This window comes from Triticum aestivum, chromosome 3B (genome assembly GCF_018294505.1).
Source record: "Triticum aestivum cultivar Chinese Spring chromosome 3B, IWGSC CS RefSeq v2.1, whole genome shotgun sequence".
Classification (NCBI taxonomy): domain Eukaryota; kingdom Viridiplantae; phylum Streptophyta; class Magnoliopsida; order Poales; family Poaceae; genus Triticum; species Triticum aestivum.
In genome coordinates, this window is record NC_057801.1 from 851,547,654 (window position 1) to 851,566,304 (window position 18,651).

General features: G+C 47.5%; 2 protein-coding genes across 2 annotated transcripts; both read right to left on the bottom strand.

Annotated features, from left to right (window-relative positions):
* Positions 1–10,498: 10,498 nt before the first annotated feature.
* On the bottom strand, positions 10,499–11,772 carry LOC123072919 (GATA transcription factor 17). The gene is made up of 2 exons (XM_044496590.1): positions 11,361–11,772; positions 10,499–11,205 (listed from the first exon to the last, which is right to left on the bottom strand). The coding sequence occupies exons 1-2, from the start codon at positions 11,502–11,504 to the stop codon at positions 10,807–10,809; spliced, it is 543 nt and encodes a 180-aa protein (XP_044352525.1). The 5' UTR covers positions 11,505–11,772; the 3' UTR covers positions 10,499–10,806.
* A 185-nt stretch (positions 11,773–11,957) lies between these two features.
* Positions 11,958–18,324, bottom strand: LOC123072918 (probable LRR receptor-like serine/threonine-protein kinase At1g67720). Its single transcript, XM_044496589.1, has 14 exons — positions 17,749–18,324; positions 16,946–17,483; positions 15,024–15,665; positions 14,852–14,923; positions 14,665–14,733; positions 14,488–14,559; positions 14,254–14,322; positions 13,979–14,136; positions 13,643–13,896; positions 13,405–13,531; positions 13,242–13,301; positions 12,969–13,152; positions 12,712–12,847; positions 11,958–12,597 (listed from the first exon to the last, which is right to left on the bottom strand). Exons 1-14 carry the CDS (start codon positions 17,918–17,920, stop codon positions 12,232–12,234), a joined length of 2,919 nt encoding a protein of 972 aa, XP_044352524.1. The 5' UTR covers positions 17,921–18,324; the 3' UTR covers positions 11,958–12,231.
* Positions 18,325–18,651: the final 327 nt, after the last annotated feature.

Below are 18,651 nucleotides of genomic sequence, written 5' to 3' on the forward strand. Positions count from 1 at the left end.
GCCCCCCTCCGCTGCACCGCACTTGTTCACTTCCTATTTTTTTTTCTCCTCACGGAATGATCTTGCTATGTCGCGGAGCCGGTTTCATGTACTCTAAACTCCATCTCAACTAAAAAATGAGGCAGATCTTTTGCATTGGTTTCAAAGCATGTATGATATTGCTATGACACTTCCACTGCAGGAAGTCTTAGGTGTAGTAATAAAATAAGGACAGATATACTCCTGAAGCTGTTGTCCTTGGATCTGTTTGTTGTATCCCAGCCTTGGTTTCCACATCACATGCCATCTTGGTTTGTTATTTTGTTTACGCGAAAGATGGATACTCACATCTCTCTGTTAGATACCCAAGCTGGTTTTTTCTAAAGAAAATAAAATAAAACACATACAACAATAGTGACACCGTTGCTCATGCCCTGATTACATATTAGATATTTCATAGTCATAGTCATTGTCAGATCTTTTTTAGACTCTGTTTTCCTCTGCATATAGTACGTGTTAAGAGCATCTACAACCATGATCGGCTAATATCGGTCGCCAAACATCCACGGCGTGCTCGGGTACGTCTGTTTTGACTTTATTTATGCATGCATGCAGCCATGTCCTCCTTAAATTGTTGGGTCAAATGCATGTGATTAATGGAGATGGAGAGAGAATGAGAAAAGAAAGAATAAAGAAAGAAAGAAAAATGAAAGAATAAAGAAAGAAAGAAAAAAGGTCCTGTGTGTGCCGCGTCCTATGTGGGGGGCTGCCCGAACATGTCTAGACATCCTCATATCCTCCCCATCTTTTGTATTGATATTTGGGTTTGCGGACATCCTCGTCATATATGGGGACAAAGTGTGGAGTTCGGTTGGGTGTTTTCTCTCTCTTCTATATCATGTCCGGGCAGTCCGATGGGACGTTTGGGGGTCCGGTTGTAGATGCTCTAACAAACGACCAGTCGACCTATCATTTTATTGTAAAACTTGGTGAGTAACGTCTTATCTAGATTTACGGTCCGTTTTTCTTTTGGATATCGAGATTTGTGGTCTGTTGCTCTCACCTCTTCTAGAAACCAAAAGTCAGGTGAACATGATTTCAAGCGGTCCCTCTTTTGGTGATACTCCAGCGAATTTACAATGGTGGAAATGTTTGACTAAGGCGGTAGAAATAACTAGCTCCGACTAATAATTAATTAATTAATTACCAATATCATGGCAAAGGAGTGTATAATATCTAGCAACCAATGGCAAATAGGTTCAAGTCAACTCCTGGTAACTAGGCATCTTTGCCATGAACGAATCGCGCATGATAAGCTGCACCTTCTTCCCTTTTACTTCCATGAAAATAATTTGCACCTCCATCCACATGGTTAAAAGATGGCCAGTTATTAATATATCAGATGACGGACTTTGGAGGAAAAAAGATGTTCCCGATCTCGGTGACAATGGGCAGGAATGGGGCGAAGACGAGCTCACCAGAACGTGACACCGCCACGAGTAGAGATCAAAGTTGATTTATCACATATGCATTCGCCACCGTCGTGGTGGGGGCAACTAGTGCTTCAATGACGTGAAAAGTCATCTTTAGTAGTATGAAAATGTCGCTAATCGACTTATTTTACCCCTATGTAACCCCTTTGTAATGCTAGAAAAAAAAGGCAAAGCTACTGGCTGGTTATCTACATCTGCTGGTCCCTCCTGTCTGGCATGTGATTTAAACGCTTTTATATTAGTTTACAGAGGGAGTACAGAACAACAGCAGTAGCATGGATGACTGAACGATTTTACTGCTTCCTTGGCAGTTACAAGTTGGAAAACAACTCGTGCAGTACCATGGATGATGATCACGCTCAAACATGGACAGTGCCCAATCACGCACAAACATGGAGATTATCATCATCCCCTACTCTGCTCTCCTCTCCTCTGTTTCGATGCTCTGCTCTGCTGCAGGAAAAGAAAAAAGAAAAACAGGGGTGGGGGTTCTGTCAAGTCAAGGGAGGTACATTACTTAGAACAAAACAAACATTAGCAGTAAGATGACTCAGAACGATCAAGTACTGACTTGTACTTAAGGGAGGTACTAATACTGTAGGTAGCTAGGAATGAAAGAGCAGTAAGCAACATTGTTAATACAAGACTAATACTTACAATGTTAAGTTCAATTGGGATTTGGTTTAGGTGTTTGTTGCTCTCTTTCAAAAATCCTGGTGTTTCATGCCGTTCCTTGCTGCTGTGGCAGTTTACATGCAAGGGCGGTGAAAAGGCAGACGTCAACTGTCGGTGAGTATGAGAGCAGGACAAGTTTCTGTCATGAACCAATCACGCATGATAGCCGCTCCTTTCTCTGTACGTCTTCATCTTCTTCTTTTCCATGGTAAATCTAGCTATTTTGCAACTCTCCTCTATCTATTGCTCTCTCTGTCCATCCACCACATGCACATGGTCGGTCCAATGGAATGGAACCATAAAATGGTGGCCAGTCAAAACGACAGCCACGTACGTCATGATGAAACTGAAGCCACCTTCGAAAAATACAGGATACTAAAGTTAGTATAAAATTGAGTCATCTATTTTTGAATGAAGGAAGTAGCAGTTACACTCAGGCCAGGAGGCAGACGGAGGTTGACATTGCGGACGTCCCAATGGAGGACGCGGCCGAGGACGAGTCGATGCCACCCTCCTCGCTGGTGCATGTTGGCATCACCATGGGCGAGGTTCGTGCCCACTACCCGAACATGGCACGAGAAACCACGTTCCGGCAGGCGCAGGCCGACCAGGCCTACAACCTTCGTTTCCTTGACGAGCACCGACGCACAGAGAAGCAACTTGCCACCGGCAGGGCTGGTTTGAGAGTTGAGGGACTAAGATTTGCTGGTTTGAGAGTTGAGGGACCATCTCTATACTTTTGAGAGAATTGAGGGACGAAAAATATACTTATCCCTAATATCTAACACAGGCATCAGTATATACTTGACACAAGCACAACGTGTATAATCTAAGTAGTTGCACAACGTAATATCACTTTCCTCATGAAAAAAGGTTTACTTTTAAATTTAACTTAACAAATAGTCAAATACACTTGCACATCCTACCACATCACACGTAATATGGGCTGTGACAGCCGAGATCTGTACACGTGCAGTGCATTTTTCTAAAGCCCAAAGGGACGGAGGCAAACATCCAAAGGCCCATTGCAGATATAGAAATATATTTCATTCCATCAGTGCGTACAACAACCCCTCAAAAAAAATCAGTGTGTACAACACTCCACCTTTTTTAGTCCCACCTCGCCGAGCGAGAGTGCAATCACACAGCTTAAATAGCTTCCTCCACATCACTTACTCGCCGAGCTCAGTTGCGCGAGCTTGTAACCCGAGTGGGGGCATTAAAGTGATGAGGACGTTGCCATAGCGCTGCGGGCTTGGTTTAGTTGTGCTATTGCTGGCCCGCCCGTTTCAAATTGCGTAGTGAATTGTTGGGGCCTATGCGAAAGCTGAGCCTCATTGTCCATAATGTGGCAGGCAAAGAGTGAGACTGGCTTCACAAAGCAGCGACAACTGACCGCTTCCAACGGTGGAAGGATAACGGGCTGCTGCACTACTTAGCCGCTTGGGCCTCGCAGCCTACTTCAACGAACCATCATTTTTTTCCCTTTTTATGTTTGTATTAAACATATTTTCATATTTGCGATCTAATCTCTATAAAACAAATTGACAGTGTTGCATATACTACAAGAAAGCGAACTCATATGTGCAGTCCATCTAAAAGACAATAACTTAAGAGAATGAAATTATAAAAGAGTTGAGAATAAATGAGAAGTCTTGGCGGAGTACTAGAATTTCATATGAAGAAGATGGTTTCAGGGGCGTCTTAATTAAAAGTTTTAGGCCAGAGGGAGCATGATTGTGGCAGTAGTTAACTTGGTCCACGTCACCAGGTCAGTACATGGATTTTTTGTCGAAATAGACCACCTACCCAACAAAATTGCCAAAAAAAAAACCTTCAGATAAAATTGATAAAAAAGACCCCTTGATCGTGGCGGCAGGTGCGCCGGGTGACACGTGGCACCTACCGCCACGGTGTGAGGCGGCAGCCCCTGCCGCCACCGGGTCAGGCGGCAGGCTGGCCAGAACGAGAATCCTCCCCCGCGAAGGAACGGGGCTAGCGCTGCAGGCAGTAGCGCTGTAGCTGTTGGGCCCTGCCGCCTGCCAGGCAGCAGACTTATCTCGAGCAAAGGGGTCGAACGGGTCGCTGACCCAGGGCGTCTACGCAACAACCACACGTCTATTCAATTAATCACACAAATCGTTTTCAAAAAAAAAATCACACGAATGATGACCAGATGAATTGAACACACCTACATGTACTCCCTCCGTTTCTTTTTAGTCCGCATATAAGGTTTGGTCAAAGTCAATCTTTGTTGAGTTTGACTAACTTTATATTAAAAAATATAAATATTCACAATATGAAATCTTATATGGCGGAGTAAAAAGAAACGGAGGGAGTATCATGCTACGTCTTGATTATGGCGAGATGAACCCACTCAGTTACCGTGTGTTCCTCACATGTGTAGCCCAAGGGCTCCACGCTGGACCGTCACGTGTTGTTTGCCGCTGCGAGCGATTATTCTGGAGCTGGCCGTGCCGCTGCTGCTCCAACGCACATAATCAGTCAGTACACCAAAGCGGCGTGCACACGGCTGCCGCCTGCCCCTTAGGGGATGGATTGCAACATGTGCGAGTTGTACTAGTAGAGGATCATGTCCAATCAGGCCTGAACTCATCACCCACGGTGGACCGCCGTGTCGGTGCCGCATGGGCAATCACAGCCCTAGCCTGCCCAACTGAAGCGGTCCTACTACTACACCACCCAACACCTTGGTCCACCTAACAGGCAACAACCGTTGCAGCAGTCGTGTCCTCCTCCACCTCCGGCCACCTAGCGTCGTATCTCATCGACCTCAACAGCGACTACGTTTTCACTGAGTCGCCGACGCATTTCCGCTCACAGATTCGAGGTGACGAGCTCTCTTCCTGTGGTGCTTGATCTCTGTTTGTCGGAATGCCTCGTCTAAGCTCGTCAGCGCCAAACGGTGAGGTGATGATGACCATGATCCACAACAGCGCCAGCCACAAAGATGGACAAGTCAAGGACCTCCACCCGCCAATGTCGGAGCAAGAACCATGGGCGTATACCGAGAAGCTAGAGCAGAACACCCAGCAGCTGGATGCCGACCAAAGAAGAAGAGGGACAATGTGTAGATGGGCAAGAAGGATGAACTGTTGAGTTTGGCGTAGTTGGCCACTAGTGTTGGTCGGTTTCAAGGGGCGGAACAAAAGGGCTTGGCCTTTTCGATAAAGTGTGCACGACAGGTTTCATGAGTAAAAGCACTACAACCCCTACAAGAACGTAGTGATCTATGATCACAATCCAAAGTCGCTAAGCCATTGATGATACATTATTCAACACAGTGTCAACAAGTTTGCCAATGCATATAAACAAATTCAGAATCGATGGCCAAGTGGCGTGTCACTTCGTATTGCTCTTTGCGTTAGTCATTTGATTGATTTGCTCAATGTTGCAACTTGTTGATCATGTCATTGTCTTGCTTTGATATCACTGGCGCAGGTTTGCTTTGTACAAAAAGACGGAGAAGAATCCCTTCATGTTGATGCAATGTTGGATGAAGTTGAATGGGCAAAGCAAGTGGGCAAGCATTGCCCGTTCCTCCAAGACCGCCAACGCCAAAGACGATGACGATGGTGTTGATCCAACCGCCAGAGGGCTTGCTCAAACCACGCGTGTAACTAGGTTGAGGGGGAGGAAGTGAGAGACGAAGAAGGAGACACGAGAAGGGGCAGTGGATAAGATGACGCAGAAGTTTGAGGTCATCGTAGCGAGAAAAGAGGAGGCGACTGCCAAGCGCAGTGAGCCCAAGGAGGAAAAGAAGGCGGAGAGATTCAACATGTCTATGGAGATGCAAAAAAAGAAGATTAAGCTTGAGGTGCAAAAGTTGTTGTCCGTGGCAGACGATCTAGATCCCGATGCGGCAAAGTTTGTTGAAGACTACCGTGCTACCATATGCAGACGTTTTGCGCAAAAGGAGTGTGAAAAGGAGGCGAAAATTGAGTTCTTTGGCACGGACAACTTGAGTGGTTTTATATATATGGCGGACATCTGGTGATGTCCAATAGGATCTGAGCGAAAGCTTCGTACTATCTGGTGCCGGTGTCGGTGACGCTCTTGGGTGCCGCTTGCTTGTTGAAGTCATCGTCGTGAATCTCGTTATGTCAGGGCTCCGGGTGAAAAACTTTGTCTACACGGACTCGGCAACGGCGACGCTGTGCGTCGTTGCCCTCTTGGGTGTGTTGTCATGGAGCTTAGGAGTCGTCGGTCCGGCCTTGGCGAGGTGCTAGCTTGTGCTAGGTTTATCTTGTACCTTTGGATTTGCTTTGTAAAAAGGCCTCCTCACCACATTGTATCGTTCGGCCGTGTAATTTATCGTGTTGCTTTATTTATAAAGCGGGTCAGTGGGGCGAAAGCCTATTTCAAAAAATTCGTTTGCCACCTCAATACACATGTTGGGTCCAATTCAACGCTTGGAATATGCATGGTGAAAATGAGAGCCACGTCAAGCGGCCGGGGTGGATGGTGGGACGGAAGCAGAGTGGGCGGACAGGATGACAACCAGTATACTACATAGTTGCCTGCTGGATTAGTTTAGTTTAGCTTATAATATAATAAGTCCACTGACAGACAGAATTACTTTTGTCTCCGGAAACCAATACTGCCTGAACTGCTGGCCACAACGCCACTAGCTAGATAGATAGATCTGGATTCCTGGTCCTTGTCCTTGTAACAGCAGTACCATCCATGGATGAGTGAATGACTTTACTACCACTGCCTCTTCCCCTTTCTTTCCAAGTTGGGAAATAACTTAACTTATGCAGCACAAAAGGAGGGGCTTGTATACCTGCCTGCTTGCTTCCCCAACACAAGACACACCTGCTGAATCAAGCAAGCAGAATCTTCTCTCCTTGTATCCATCCATTCATCCATTGGTACCTTCCTTCAGGATGAAAAGAAAAGAAAATCATTGCAACATGAGTGACATGTACTAGTACTACTAGAGAGAGGATCATGCACAATCATGAAACACTCATAAGCTTCAACAGTGCAAGTGCCCAATCACTTGAATGAAAGACGGAAGTGCTGTGCACACGAACTGTGCATGCACGATCCACACACGAAATGATTTGGGCCACAAAGATTTACAAAGCGAGGCAACCCAAGGGTGTAGATGTGTTGTCGTGCGCAGATCGTGCATGGATTTATCGTGTGTATAGCAGTGCTCAATGAAAGATGAGAATATGATCATCACCTCATCATCATTCATCCCTTACCCCACTCTACTTGAACCCTACTCTACTCTGCTGCAGGAAAGAGAAAATGACAGCAACAGAGGATTAACATGACAGATGATGATCATGTACTCTTGACTTGAGTGACCCATCGCGTAGCATTGCATATTAAGTCAGACGGTACATAATTAGGAAAGACAAACAGATATTAACAACACAAGCAATCCACGACGATGATCAGGTAGACCACAACTAGCTACTCCCTCCGTCTCATAATATAAGAGCATGCTGCTCTTATATTATGAGACGGAGGGAGTAGCTACGAAAGAACGGTAGGCAGCAACCAACACATGAAGGGTGCTAATCTAGGAATACATCGTCATATCGCATAGATGGTTATTAACTTGATGACAACAACACTTCTTCATGCTGGACTAGACTGGACTCGATCGATCCAACTGAGCCAGATGATTGATCAATCAATATCGATTGACAAGCAGCACTAGTGTCCTCCTTCACCTCCGACCACCCAGCGTCGTATACCATCGACCTCAGCAGTGACTATGTCTTCACTAAGTCGTCGATGCATTTCCAGTCACGGATTCGAGGTAAGGAGCTCTCTTCCAGCGGTGCCCGGTCACTGTTTGTCAGAATGCCTCATCTAAGCTCGCCAACAGCAATGGCAAGGCAATGATGACCATAATCCACAACAGTGCTGGCCACAAAGACGGACAAGTCGATGACCTCCACTCGCCAATGCCGGAGCAAGAGTCGTGGCCGGACACCAAAAAAACAAAGGAGGACACCCGGTAGTTGGATGCCGACCAAAGAAGAAGAGGGGCAATGTACTTGGACAAGAAGGATGAATTGTTGAGTTTGGCATGGTTGGCCAGTGTTGGTTCGTTTCAAGGCGCGGAGCAAAAGGGCTTGGCTTTTTGGTAAAGCGTGCACGATCGGTTTCACGAGCAAAAACACGATGACCCCTACAAGAACGAAGTGTTCTATGATCGCAATCGGAAGTTGCTAAGCCATTGATGATACACGATTCAACATGATGAGAACAAATTAACAATGTGTATAAACAAATTCAAAACCGATGACAAGTGGCACGTCGCTTTCGTATTGCTCTTTGTGTTAGTCATTTGATTGATTTGCTCAATGTTCCAACTTGTTGATCATGTCATTGTCTTGCTTTGATATCACTAGCGCGGGTCCGCTTTGTACAAAAAGACGAAGAAGAACCCTTCATGTTGATGAAGTTGAATGGGCAAGCATTGCCCATTCCTCCAAGACCGCCGACGCCAAAGCCGATGACGATGGTGTTGATGCAACCGCTAGAGGGCTTGCACCGGCCACCGCGTAACTAGGTTGAGGGTGAGGAAGTGAGAGACGAAGAAGGAGACACGAGAAGGGGCGGCGGCTAAGATGATGAAAGAGAAGCTTGAGGTCATCATGGGGAAAAAAGAGGATGCGGCTACCCAGGCGCAGTGAGCCCATGGAGGAAAAGAAGCCGGAGAGATTGGGCATGTTTATGGAGATGCAAAAGAAGAATATTAAGCTTGGGGAGCAAATGATATCTATCAAGCTCGCTTTCGAGGAGCAAAAGTTGATGTCAATGAAGGCGACCGGTCTGGATCCCGATGCGGCAAAGTTTGTTGAAGACTATCGTGCTACCACATGTAGATGCTTTGCGCAAAAGGAGGCGAAAATTGAGGTCTTTGGCACGGACAACTTGACTGGGTTTTTTTTTTTTGAAATCTATATGGATGTGAAAACACTTGTTGAACATTTGATGCTTTTGATTTGATAGTAGTGGCATTTGTTTGCAAATGCATGATTGAAGTTGTATTGGTATAGATAAATTTGTCAAAAGGTGGAGGTGGGACATTTGGTGACTCTTGTTGGATAGCCTCCGTCCAATTGGCTCAATCAAAATTAGCAGCCAGACACTGGAGTGAGGTGGTCAATGTCCAGCTTTAGGTGGACACGCCGGAAATCCAGAGGCATGTATGTATGCTAGTCGTCAGGTTTCTTTTCTTAATTTATTATTACTATTGCACAACAAGTGGGGCCGGAGGCTGCCTGCTGGATTAGTTTATTAGCTTAACAAGTCCACAGACTTTTTTTCTTTAGAAAGAAATACTGTCTGAACTTATCATGGGAGGAAAAACAGAAGAAAAGGAGAAATAATGCCTGAAACCGGTGGCCTTGTCCAGATTCTTGCACACAAGACCATCTTTTAACATTTAATAATATAAAGCTGCTATGTCTTTAATTAATCGCATGACATGACATATTGACAGGGTTTCTGCAAATGTATGTATGTATGTATGTATGATACACGCTGACTGCAGCATACTTTCTTGTACGTACAAGAAACAGGGGTTCAGAGACATCACTAACATGTATTCCCTCCGTTCCAAAATAGATGACTCAACTTTGTACTAATTTTAGTACTCCCTCCGTTCCAAATTACTCGTCGCTGAAATGGATGTATCTATAACTAAAATACATCTAAATACATCCATACGTGCGACAAATAATTCAGAACGGAGGGAGTACAAAGGATGAGGAGGAAGGCATGTACTAGTAGTGCAGCTAGCAGGAGCAAAGACAGTGCACAGAGAAGATTGTTGTTGGATGTATGTATACAGGGATGATAATAAAGTTGGTGTTGGAAGTTGAAGGCACAATCCAGAAGAAGAAACATTCTTGTCGACTTTTGCTGCCTGCACACCACTCCATTTCTAGCAATTCCTGCAAAAGATACCATCCAGGATTCATTGTCCTATTCCTTGTAGCAGCAGCAGCAGCACCTGACAAAGTGACAATAGGTGACTAGTGAAGGAATGGCTTTACTGCCCTTTTCCCCTTTCTTTCCAAGTAGGGAGATAAGTTATGAGGAGGATGCAAACCTGAAGCAAGCATCCATCCATCCATCCATTCATTCATTGGTTACTTAGGATGTACTACTGGAGGGAGAGAGGATCATCACCTCATCATGAAACACTCATAAGTCACATTCACAGGAATGTCATGGAATGGAATTGATGATGAGATAGATGATCATCACCTCTTGCCCCACTCTCCCCTACTTGAGCCCTACTCTCTTCTACTCTGCTTCAACAAAGTACAAAAATTGACAGCAACACAGGATTAAGATGCATCATCACACAAGAGAAGAGCATTGCATTGCATTGCATTGCAGATCAAGTCAGACGGTACATACTTAGGACAAACACAAACAGGCATTAACAGTAACATGACGACGATCAAGTACTCACTCACTACCAACAACTAGCTAGCAACGAAAGAACGGTAAGCAGCAACCAACCAACATAGGTAGGTTGCTAATCTAGGAGCACATCATCATAACATAGATGATTATTAACTCAACGATTCTCTTCATATTCATCTGGGATCTATCCCATCAAAGGTGCAGGTGATCAAAGACTAAGGATGGGTCAGGCGTATATTACGCCTGAGGAGAGTGACATGAGGAGGATGGCGGCGCGCTCCTCCTCGCCCAGGCACGACGGCTTCCTCCGTCGCATCTGCCGCCGCCGCCGCTGCTGCTGCTTCAGCACCGCGTCCTTGGCGAACCCAACCATGTGGAGCTCCACGGTGTGCGTCGTCGCCGTCTTCTTGGTCTTCTTGGCCGCCTTCTCATCGTCGGCCTTCTGGTCCCCTGCCTTGGTGTCCTCCTCCTTGGTAGTAGAAGCCTGTGCTGCTGCTTCGGCTGCTGCCTTGGATATGGATATGGCGGCGTCGTCCCTCTTGGGCTTCCTCTTGGCCTCCGGGTCGAGCCCCATGGCCACCCGCCGCCTCTTCCGGTACCGGATCCCGCACGCGTTGCACAGCGACTGCGATCGAATCAAATCAAATCAATTCGAATCAGTCGATCGGATCGGATCGGATGAGGCATTCGATCGCAGGCAGGAACAGGAGAGGAATCGAGAGGAAGAGGACAGATCGATTGAAAGGGGAAAAGAAGAAGGAAAGAGAGCAAAGAGCGTACCTTTGGTCCGTTGGGTCCGCCGCGCCAGAGCGGCGTCTTGGTGGTGTTGCAGTCGTCGCAGGCCTTGGGGTCGCCAGCGCCTCGCTCCTCAGGATCCGCCGCCGCCTCAACGACCTTGTCGGACTCCATCTCCGCCGGCGACATCTTGTATGCGGAGCACGGATCGATTCCTGATCGCCGCTGCTCCCCGATCGGCTCCGATCGCTCGATCAAGCGCTTGATCAAGCGATCGATTGATCGCGCGGGGAAGGGGATGGAGGGAAAAAGTTTGGATTCCGCGGGCGGCGGCTCCCTCGGGTTTGGTTCGAATGGAGGGAGAGAGGGAGGGGTTTGGGTTGGGTTTATCTACTCTCCCTCTGCTCTGCTGCGGCTGTGGGTGAGGGTTTAGCTTAGCCGAGAAAGAAAGCTGTCTGTTTTTTTAGCGGCGGCGGCGCCTGGAAACCCTAATCGCGACCTCCAACTGCCCCTCACTGTGAATTTACCACTCTGCCCCCGCTCGGCCCACACAAAGCCCAGCGACACAACCCTCGTACCATTTCTGTTGCCGGACAGATTCGGCCCACCAGAAAAAACCAGTCTTTTTTTCAACCAGAAAAATTAAAAATAAAAAACCAATCTTTTTCTATACTGCCAGCTCTGTTCCCCGTGCCAATACAAAATCAAAATCCTTTTTGTTCTAAAAAAGACCAAATCAATCTTCTTTTGTGTCTACAATAATACCCAAGTGCTACTCCTACATCAATTAGTTTACAATTCCAAACCATCATCAACAAAATTTTGGGAAACCACAAAACAAACTCCCGGGAAGAGAGAAAAATTTGAGCCAGTTCCGAGCCAAGGTTTCACTTTTGAAACGAATCCACAAAACGGATCAGCGCAGCTCGGGGTGACGGAGGGTGTTGGGGAAGGAGCTCGACTCCTCGTCCTCCTCCCGCATCAGCTTGTCCATGATCATGTCGTGGGACCGCACGGTGCCCGACCTCGCCCCCGCCGGCGAGAACGGGAACGACGCCCTCCGCTCCAACGCCGACGCCTCGCTCGGGGGCCGCTCCAGCGCCATCGCCTCCTGCACCTCCTTCACCACCTCCGCCATGCAGGGGCGCCTCCTCGCGTCCGCGTCGATGCACCGCACCGCCGTCTCCGCCACCTTCCACACCGAGTGCACGTCACGGTACTCCCCGGAGATGGCCGGGTCCACCACCGCCTCGATGTCACCGCTCTCGTAGTAGAACTTGGCCTAAAGCATTTTCATTTTTGTTGTTGTTTTCAATGTGTCAGTAGCAACTTCCACATATATGACACATTTATTCCACTGAAACAATGAGAAAGAATGAGATGCTGGGTGGCTGACCCATGGGCCGATGTTGCGGAAGTGGTCGCCGAAGGTCATGGCCGAGATGGGCGGCCGCCCCGAGATGAGCTCCAGCAGGATGATCCCGAAGCTGTACACGTCGCTCTTCTCCGTCAGCTGCTGAGAGATGTAGTACCTGCATTTTCCACACAAATGCAACACACATGCATATGTTACTATCTGAAACTGCAGTCTGCAGTTTTGGGTTCGTTCAGTTGGCCTGAGAGCAAAAACGCTGATGAAAAATGAGTACTGACTGTGGATCCAGGTAGCCAAGCGTGCCACGGACGTTGGTGGACGCGTGTGATTCCTCTGCGACCAGCTTCGACAGCCCAAAGTCCGACACCTTGGCCCGCATCTGCTTGTCCAGCAGGATGTTGCTCGTCTTGATGTCCCGGTGGATGATCGACGGCGTGCATCCGCTGTGCAGGTACTCGATCCCTGCATCCAAATTCAGTTTCTTACAAGTTCAGAAATGCACTACTACCTGAACATATGCTTATGTCTGAATTTACAGAACAGTTACAGACCCTTTGCCGAGTCCTCTGCAATCTCAAGACGCTGAATCCAGCTGATGTGCTTGTCACGCCCTGCAAACAAACACATGGTTTGATCATGTCTGATTTGGAAAAAGAAAATTCTTTTTTTTATATATATTTGAGCCAATAGGTACGGGAACAAAAGGAAAATTACCATGGAGATGCTCTTTGAGAGTGCCATTCATCATGAACTCATAGACCAGGATGTTCCTCCCGTCTTCATGGCAGTACCCCAGAAACGCCACCAGGTTCCTGTGGTGTATCCTCGATAGCAATGACACCTGAACAAATTAACAGCAGCAACAGATGTCATGAATCACTCACTTAACACGCACGTCATGTATCCAAGGCTACAATAGCATTCTGCTGGCAAACAAATGAACACAACCAACCTCGTTTGTGAACTGCTTCTTCCCCTGGTACGAGTCATTCGTCGGCACCTTCACCGCAATCTCCCTTCCGTCCGGCAGCTTCCCGTAGTACACTATCCCGAAACCCCCGGAACCGATCCTGTTCTCAAAATTCTTGGTCGCCTCTTCGAGGTCGCATAATCTGAAGGGATGGCAAGTCTCGGTGGCGATTTCGCACGACGGCGCGTCTGACTTCTGCAGCTTGTGCGCGGGCGGGGCCGCCTTTGTAAGGTCATCTGGACCGGAATGAATGAAGGTTATAGAAGAGTTGAGAAGGAAACACTACAAGAAAAATATAACAAGATGTGAGGAGGCGACCTTCTGGTGGTGCGCTCTTCTTGTTGGCTTTGCGTGTCAGCACGTAGCAACAGAGGGAAACTGCAAGCAACAAGGATACTCCAAGCAGCGCAGATATGATGATTATCAGGTGGTGCTTCTCTTCATTCCCTGCCTTCAGGTCCATATTGCCAGCATAGCTGAAAATTTTACAGTGAGGAAAGCTTAAATATTAGTAGCTGATAGCAAGCTACTTAAATAACCGTTACTGGAATAATATGCTAATTTTTGTAGTGTATGAAGGAAAGAATACCGACTTGAAAATAATGCCTCTGCTTTTCAGAGCCTTGGGGATATACCCAGACAGCTTGTTATTCTCAAGATAGCTGCATTATATGTAGAATAATATTGGGCAGTCAGTTCACAAGGGCATGCTATTCTCTTTGTTAATATGGCAACTCTTTGGTATTACAACTGACTAGGTGTTAATATGGCAGGCAAACTGCAGTTAATTGGACAGTAATTAAGCAAGGGTTTGGTGAAAGACTCACAGCTCGGTGAGCTTGGGCAAGCTGCTCAAATATGAAGGCACACTGCCAGTCAGCTGGTTGTTCTCAAAGTGACTGCATTTTTGTTCAATGAGAAAATTAATTAAGTATCCATACATGAGAAAGAGGCAACTAGCGGTAGCGGAAAGTTGAAAATCTGAAATGAGGCAGGTGAATCACATGATTGAGAGGTTCGAAGAGGCGGCGAGGTCTGGAATCGGGCCCGTCAGCATGTTATCATCAAGTCGGCTGCAGAGAAATTCATGATCAATCACGACATGTGTACAAGTAATAGAATAGAGGTGTTAATTCATGGTTTAATGAGCGGACATGATGTGATAAGAAAGGCAATGATGAAAGTTGTTACATTTCTGCTAAGAATGATAAAGCCACTAGTTCCGGAGGTACGCCCCCTGTCAAGTTCTTCCCTGAAAGATTTCTGTTCACAACTAAAGGTTGTTAAATCGCAGATATATGCTAAATATTAGCACAAGATCAGGAAACAATAGAATGGAGAGTTAAGTGAATGGATTACATACATTGAAACCACTCTTAGTTGTGGTTCTGAGGAGCATCTGACCCAGGACCACGGCGAGGGCCAGCAGGGATCGCCGCCTTCATTGGCCCAATCACCGAAGGACGTGTACCGCGACGCGAGGCTCGCCATGGCCAGCGCGTCCGGGGACCCGGGCTCAATCTCAACATACTTGTAGATCTCGAATGCGTTGAGAATTGGTCCCCTGGACGAGTCATTGGTCTTTCTAAACGCAAATGAGAGCACAAAGGGCAGTGACACGTTATAGTAGCCTGGCTGGTAGAGCCGTAACTTCCCAGGAGCATTCTCACCGACGTCAACGGTGGCCTTGCTAACGTCGGGTAGGCCAGGGATGAAGAGCTTGAACTTGCGTGTCTCGGGGACGATGGACTCCTCGATCTCGGCGAAGTAGGAGAAGGCCCAGCCATCGCCCGGGAAGCCGTTGAGGTTGAGCCGGTAGGTGAGCTCACCTAGGGTGCCTACGACGGCGGTCTGCATCACCTTCTCCGGCGGCCTCTCGCTCGTGGCAACGAACACCGGCTTGTCGGTGGACACGTTGACGGTGCCGGGCGCCGCGTCGACCAGGTAGTTGGCCCGCCGGACCATGTCCGACTCCCATATCCGGTCGTACGGATCATCAGGATACCTGCATTCATCGAATTAACCATGATCATTTTTTAAATTTTTTTTGAAGGTCACCGGGGGGGATGGGGGCTGAATCATTTTCGTTTATTTGATGATCAGAGAAGTAACAGAGTTTAGGGGATCAGGGGAAGGTACAAGTGAAAGAGAGAGGGGGGGGGGGGGGGGGGTGAGATGGGGCAGCACCCCAACCATCCATGTGTTTACAACGATCGCGCCGCACTAGGGTGGTCACCGCGGCCCACTCTGAGAACTGTAATCGATTAAGACCAAAACAACAAGAAGAAGAAAATTATTTCTTTGAAACATAAAAATGGAAATAAAAGATATTTTGGTGCACGTGAACTAGACGGCGCTGCTTTTGGTAATGAACACCCTCACATTTCCCTGCCTGGAAATATTGATATTTCTGTTATGGATGACCCCCAGCCAACTGCCTGATGGTAACTGGATAAGTATAATTACAAACAGAGGCTTGTTACTTGTTACATAGAAATCAAATCCCTCCATGATATGCCTTTTTTTCGGAGTGTTATAAGAGGATTTGGAAAAATAGATTCTGTTGGTGGAACCTTACCTTGGTCGGGTTTTAACAAGGAAGAGTTTGAGACCTTACCGGTTTGTCGACATGAATTATGTGTTGTGACAGTGGTTAAAAGGGAAAATGGTGATTTGTTTGTTTGTTTATGAACCTGAGACCAACATCCATCTTGGTTCAACCTTTTTGAAAAAATCTGATCTGCTCTCTGATCCAGAGAAGAATTCTTCTCCAGGCTATCTTTTGGAGGAAAAAATGGTGAATTATGTGTTGTCACAGTGGTGGTTAAAAGGGAACCTTTATCTGAGGAAAAGATGAGAAAAATGCTATCTTTTGGAGGAAAATGAGTTGTTTTTCAGGCGCTTGCTGCTTGCTGTCTGTTATGAAACTACCTGCTTGGGAAATTCATGCCACATATGTGTCATACCAAAAACATGACTTGACCAATCGGGGCACGGTTTGTAAGATGAAGGATTCTGGTGGCCTGGGCATTCCAAATCTTAAGGAGGATATTAATGTACAGACAAAAAAAGACACTCGTTTGCTGGAGTTGACAAATTTTGGGTTCAATTGGTTGACCACAATTTAATTGTGTGAAAGAAAAAATCACCATTTGGTATGTAGGCATATAGTCTACGAATCCAGTGATTTGTAGGAAGAATAGCAAGTGAAAGATGATTGATTACATTTTCAAATCATCATCATCAGGAGAAGAAGAAAAAGAATTGGGAAAGGGGAACACGGACCTGACGGGATCTGGCGAGGGTGCGCCGAAGTTGATGCGGGCGGCGAGGGCGAGGAAGGCGCGGGCCTCGGCGTCGGTGCGGTACAGCGACCCGTTGAGCGGCCGGAGCTCTAGGGTGGATATAAACGGCCGCCCCGTGGTGGCGTTGGAGAGGCAGACGGAGACGGTGGAGGACTGCGCCAGCACGACGGCCTCCCTCGTGACGAGGCGGGCGCCGTCGTAGACGACGACGGGGGACCAGCGGGTGGCGCCGAGGTAGAGGTCGAACTCCGGGAAGGCGTCGTCGCCGTCGAAGCCGGCGTAGAGGAAGGTGGCCCGCAGCAGGTAGCGCGCGCGGGTGGCGACGGGGAGCGCGTAGCAGTGCTTGGCGCCGTCGGACGGGAAGGCGCGCAGGGTGGTGTACTGCTGGGTGTCGGTGGTGGAGGTGTTGGGGGTTGAGATGGGTGTGCCGGTGGCGATGAGGGCGGCGTCGGAGGTCCAGCGCAGGCCCCGGGCGTCCGTGTAGTTGGCGCCGCCGCCGCAGTCGATGCTGAGGAAGCCTGCAGCAGCAAATAGGAAATTAGGAATAGTACTAGTAAATTAACGTCATTAAATCAAGGATTAGGTGTGGTGATGGTGATGAGTTAGTGATTGAAATCATCCACTGATGAATTGGCATGCAGGTGCAGACGCAGTGTGATTAAATTAGATAAATCTCGCTCTGGTTAAATGAATGATACTACATGAAGCTGCTACTTACTTGTCCGATGGTAACTGACGGATGAATTAGCAGAGAAGAAGAAGAAGAAGAAGATCCTAACGTACCAGGCATCTGAGCTCGTGAGACGGCCGGGAAGGAGGAGCACCACAACAAGAACAAGATGATGTGCAGCAGCAGAGCAAGATGAAGATGTGGAAGCCTGTGGTGCAGGTAGCAGCAAGACCAACAAGAGGAAGAGGAGCTCAGATGTTGTGTTGGAGGAGTCTCGGCGGCCATTGCTCTGCTCTCCTCTGCTCTGCTCCAATGAAGGGAGACCTGCCGGAGCAGTCCAGTGGTCGCCGGCCGGTGTTTCTTGCTACTTACTTGGTTGCTATGTAAGCATATACTGTATCTATCTATCTGACTGGCTGACTGACTGATTGATTGATTGATTGATTATGGCACTCTACTCCACTCCCCTCGAGTAGAGGAGGAGATGGGGAAAGTGAAGCACCTCTCCTCTCCTCTAGAGTGAAAGTGAAGGGAGGGAGGAAGAAAGCAGAGCAGAGCAGAGCTGTGTGAAGAGAGGAGGGAGGAGGGAGGAGCAGCACCACCACTCACTGTTAAGCAAAGCAACAAAGCAAAAGCAGTAAAGCACACCAGCACTCACTCAGTGAAACAAACCTAAAGCTAGGCTAGAGGAAGAGGAAGCAGAGCAGAGAGATGTGCAACACTCCACTCTGTAAAGTTGTCCGTCCTTTTGTTTTTGTTGCACTGAGAGAAGGAGGGAGGGAGCCCACTCTCCGTCCATTCATCTCAACTTCATTTTTACACCACCATGCTGTGCAACAAGTAGCAAATGCCTGCACTCTCTTGCCCAATAATGGCATTTCTACCATATCACCGTCCCATAATATAACAGCATTTCTGACCCTAAACAACACTCCTACTGTCTTACATTTATGAAACAGGGAGAGTCTATAAAAGGGTGTGGTTAGATCTCAGTCCACCAAGCCTTAACCAAGTCT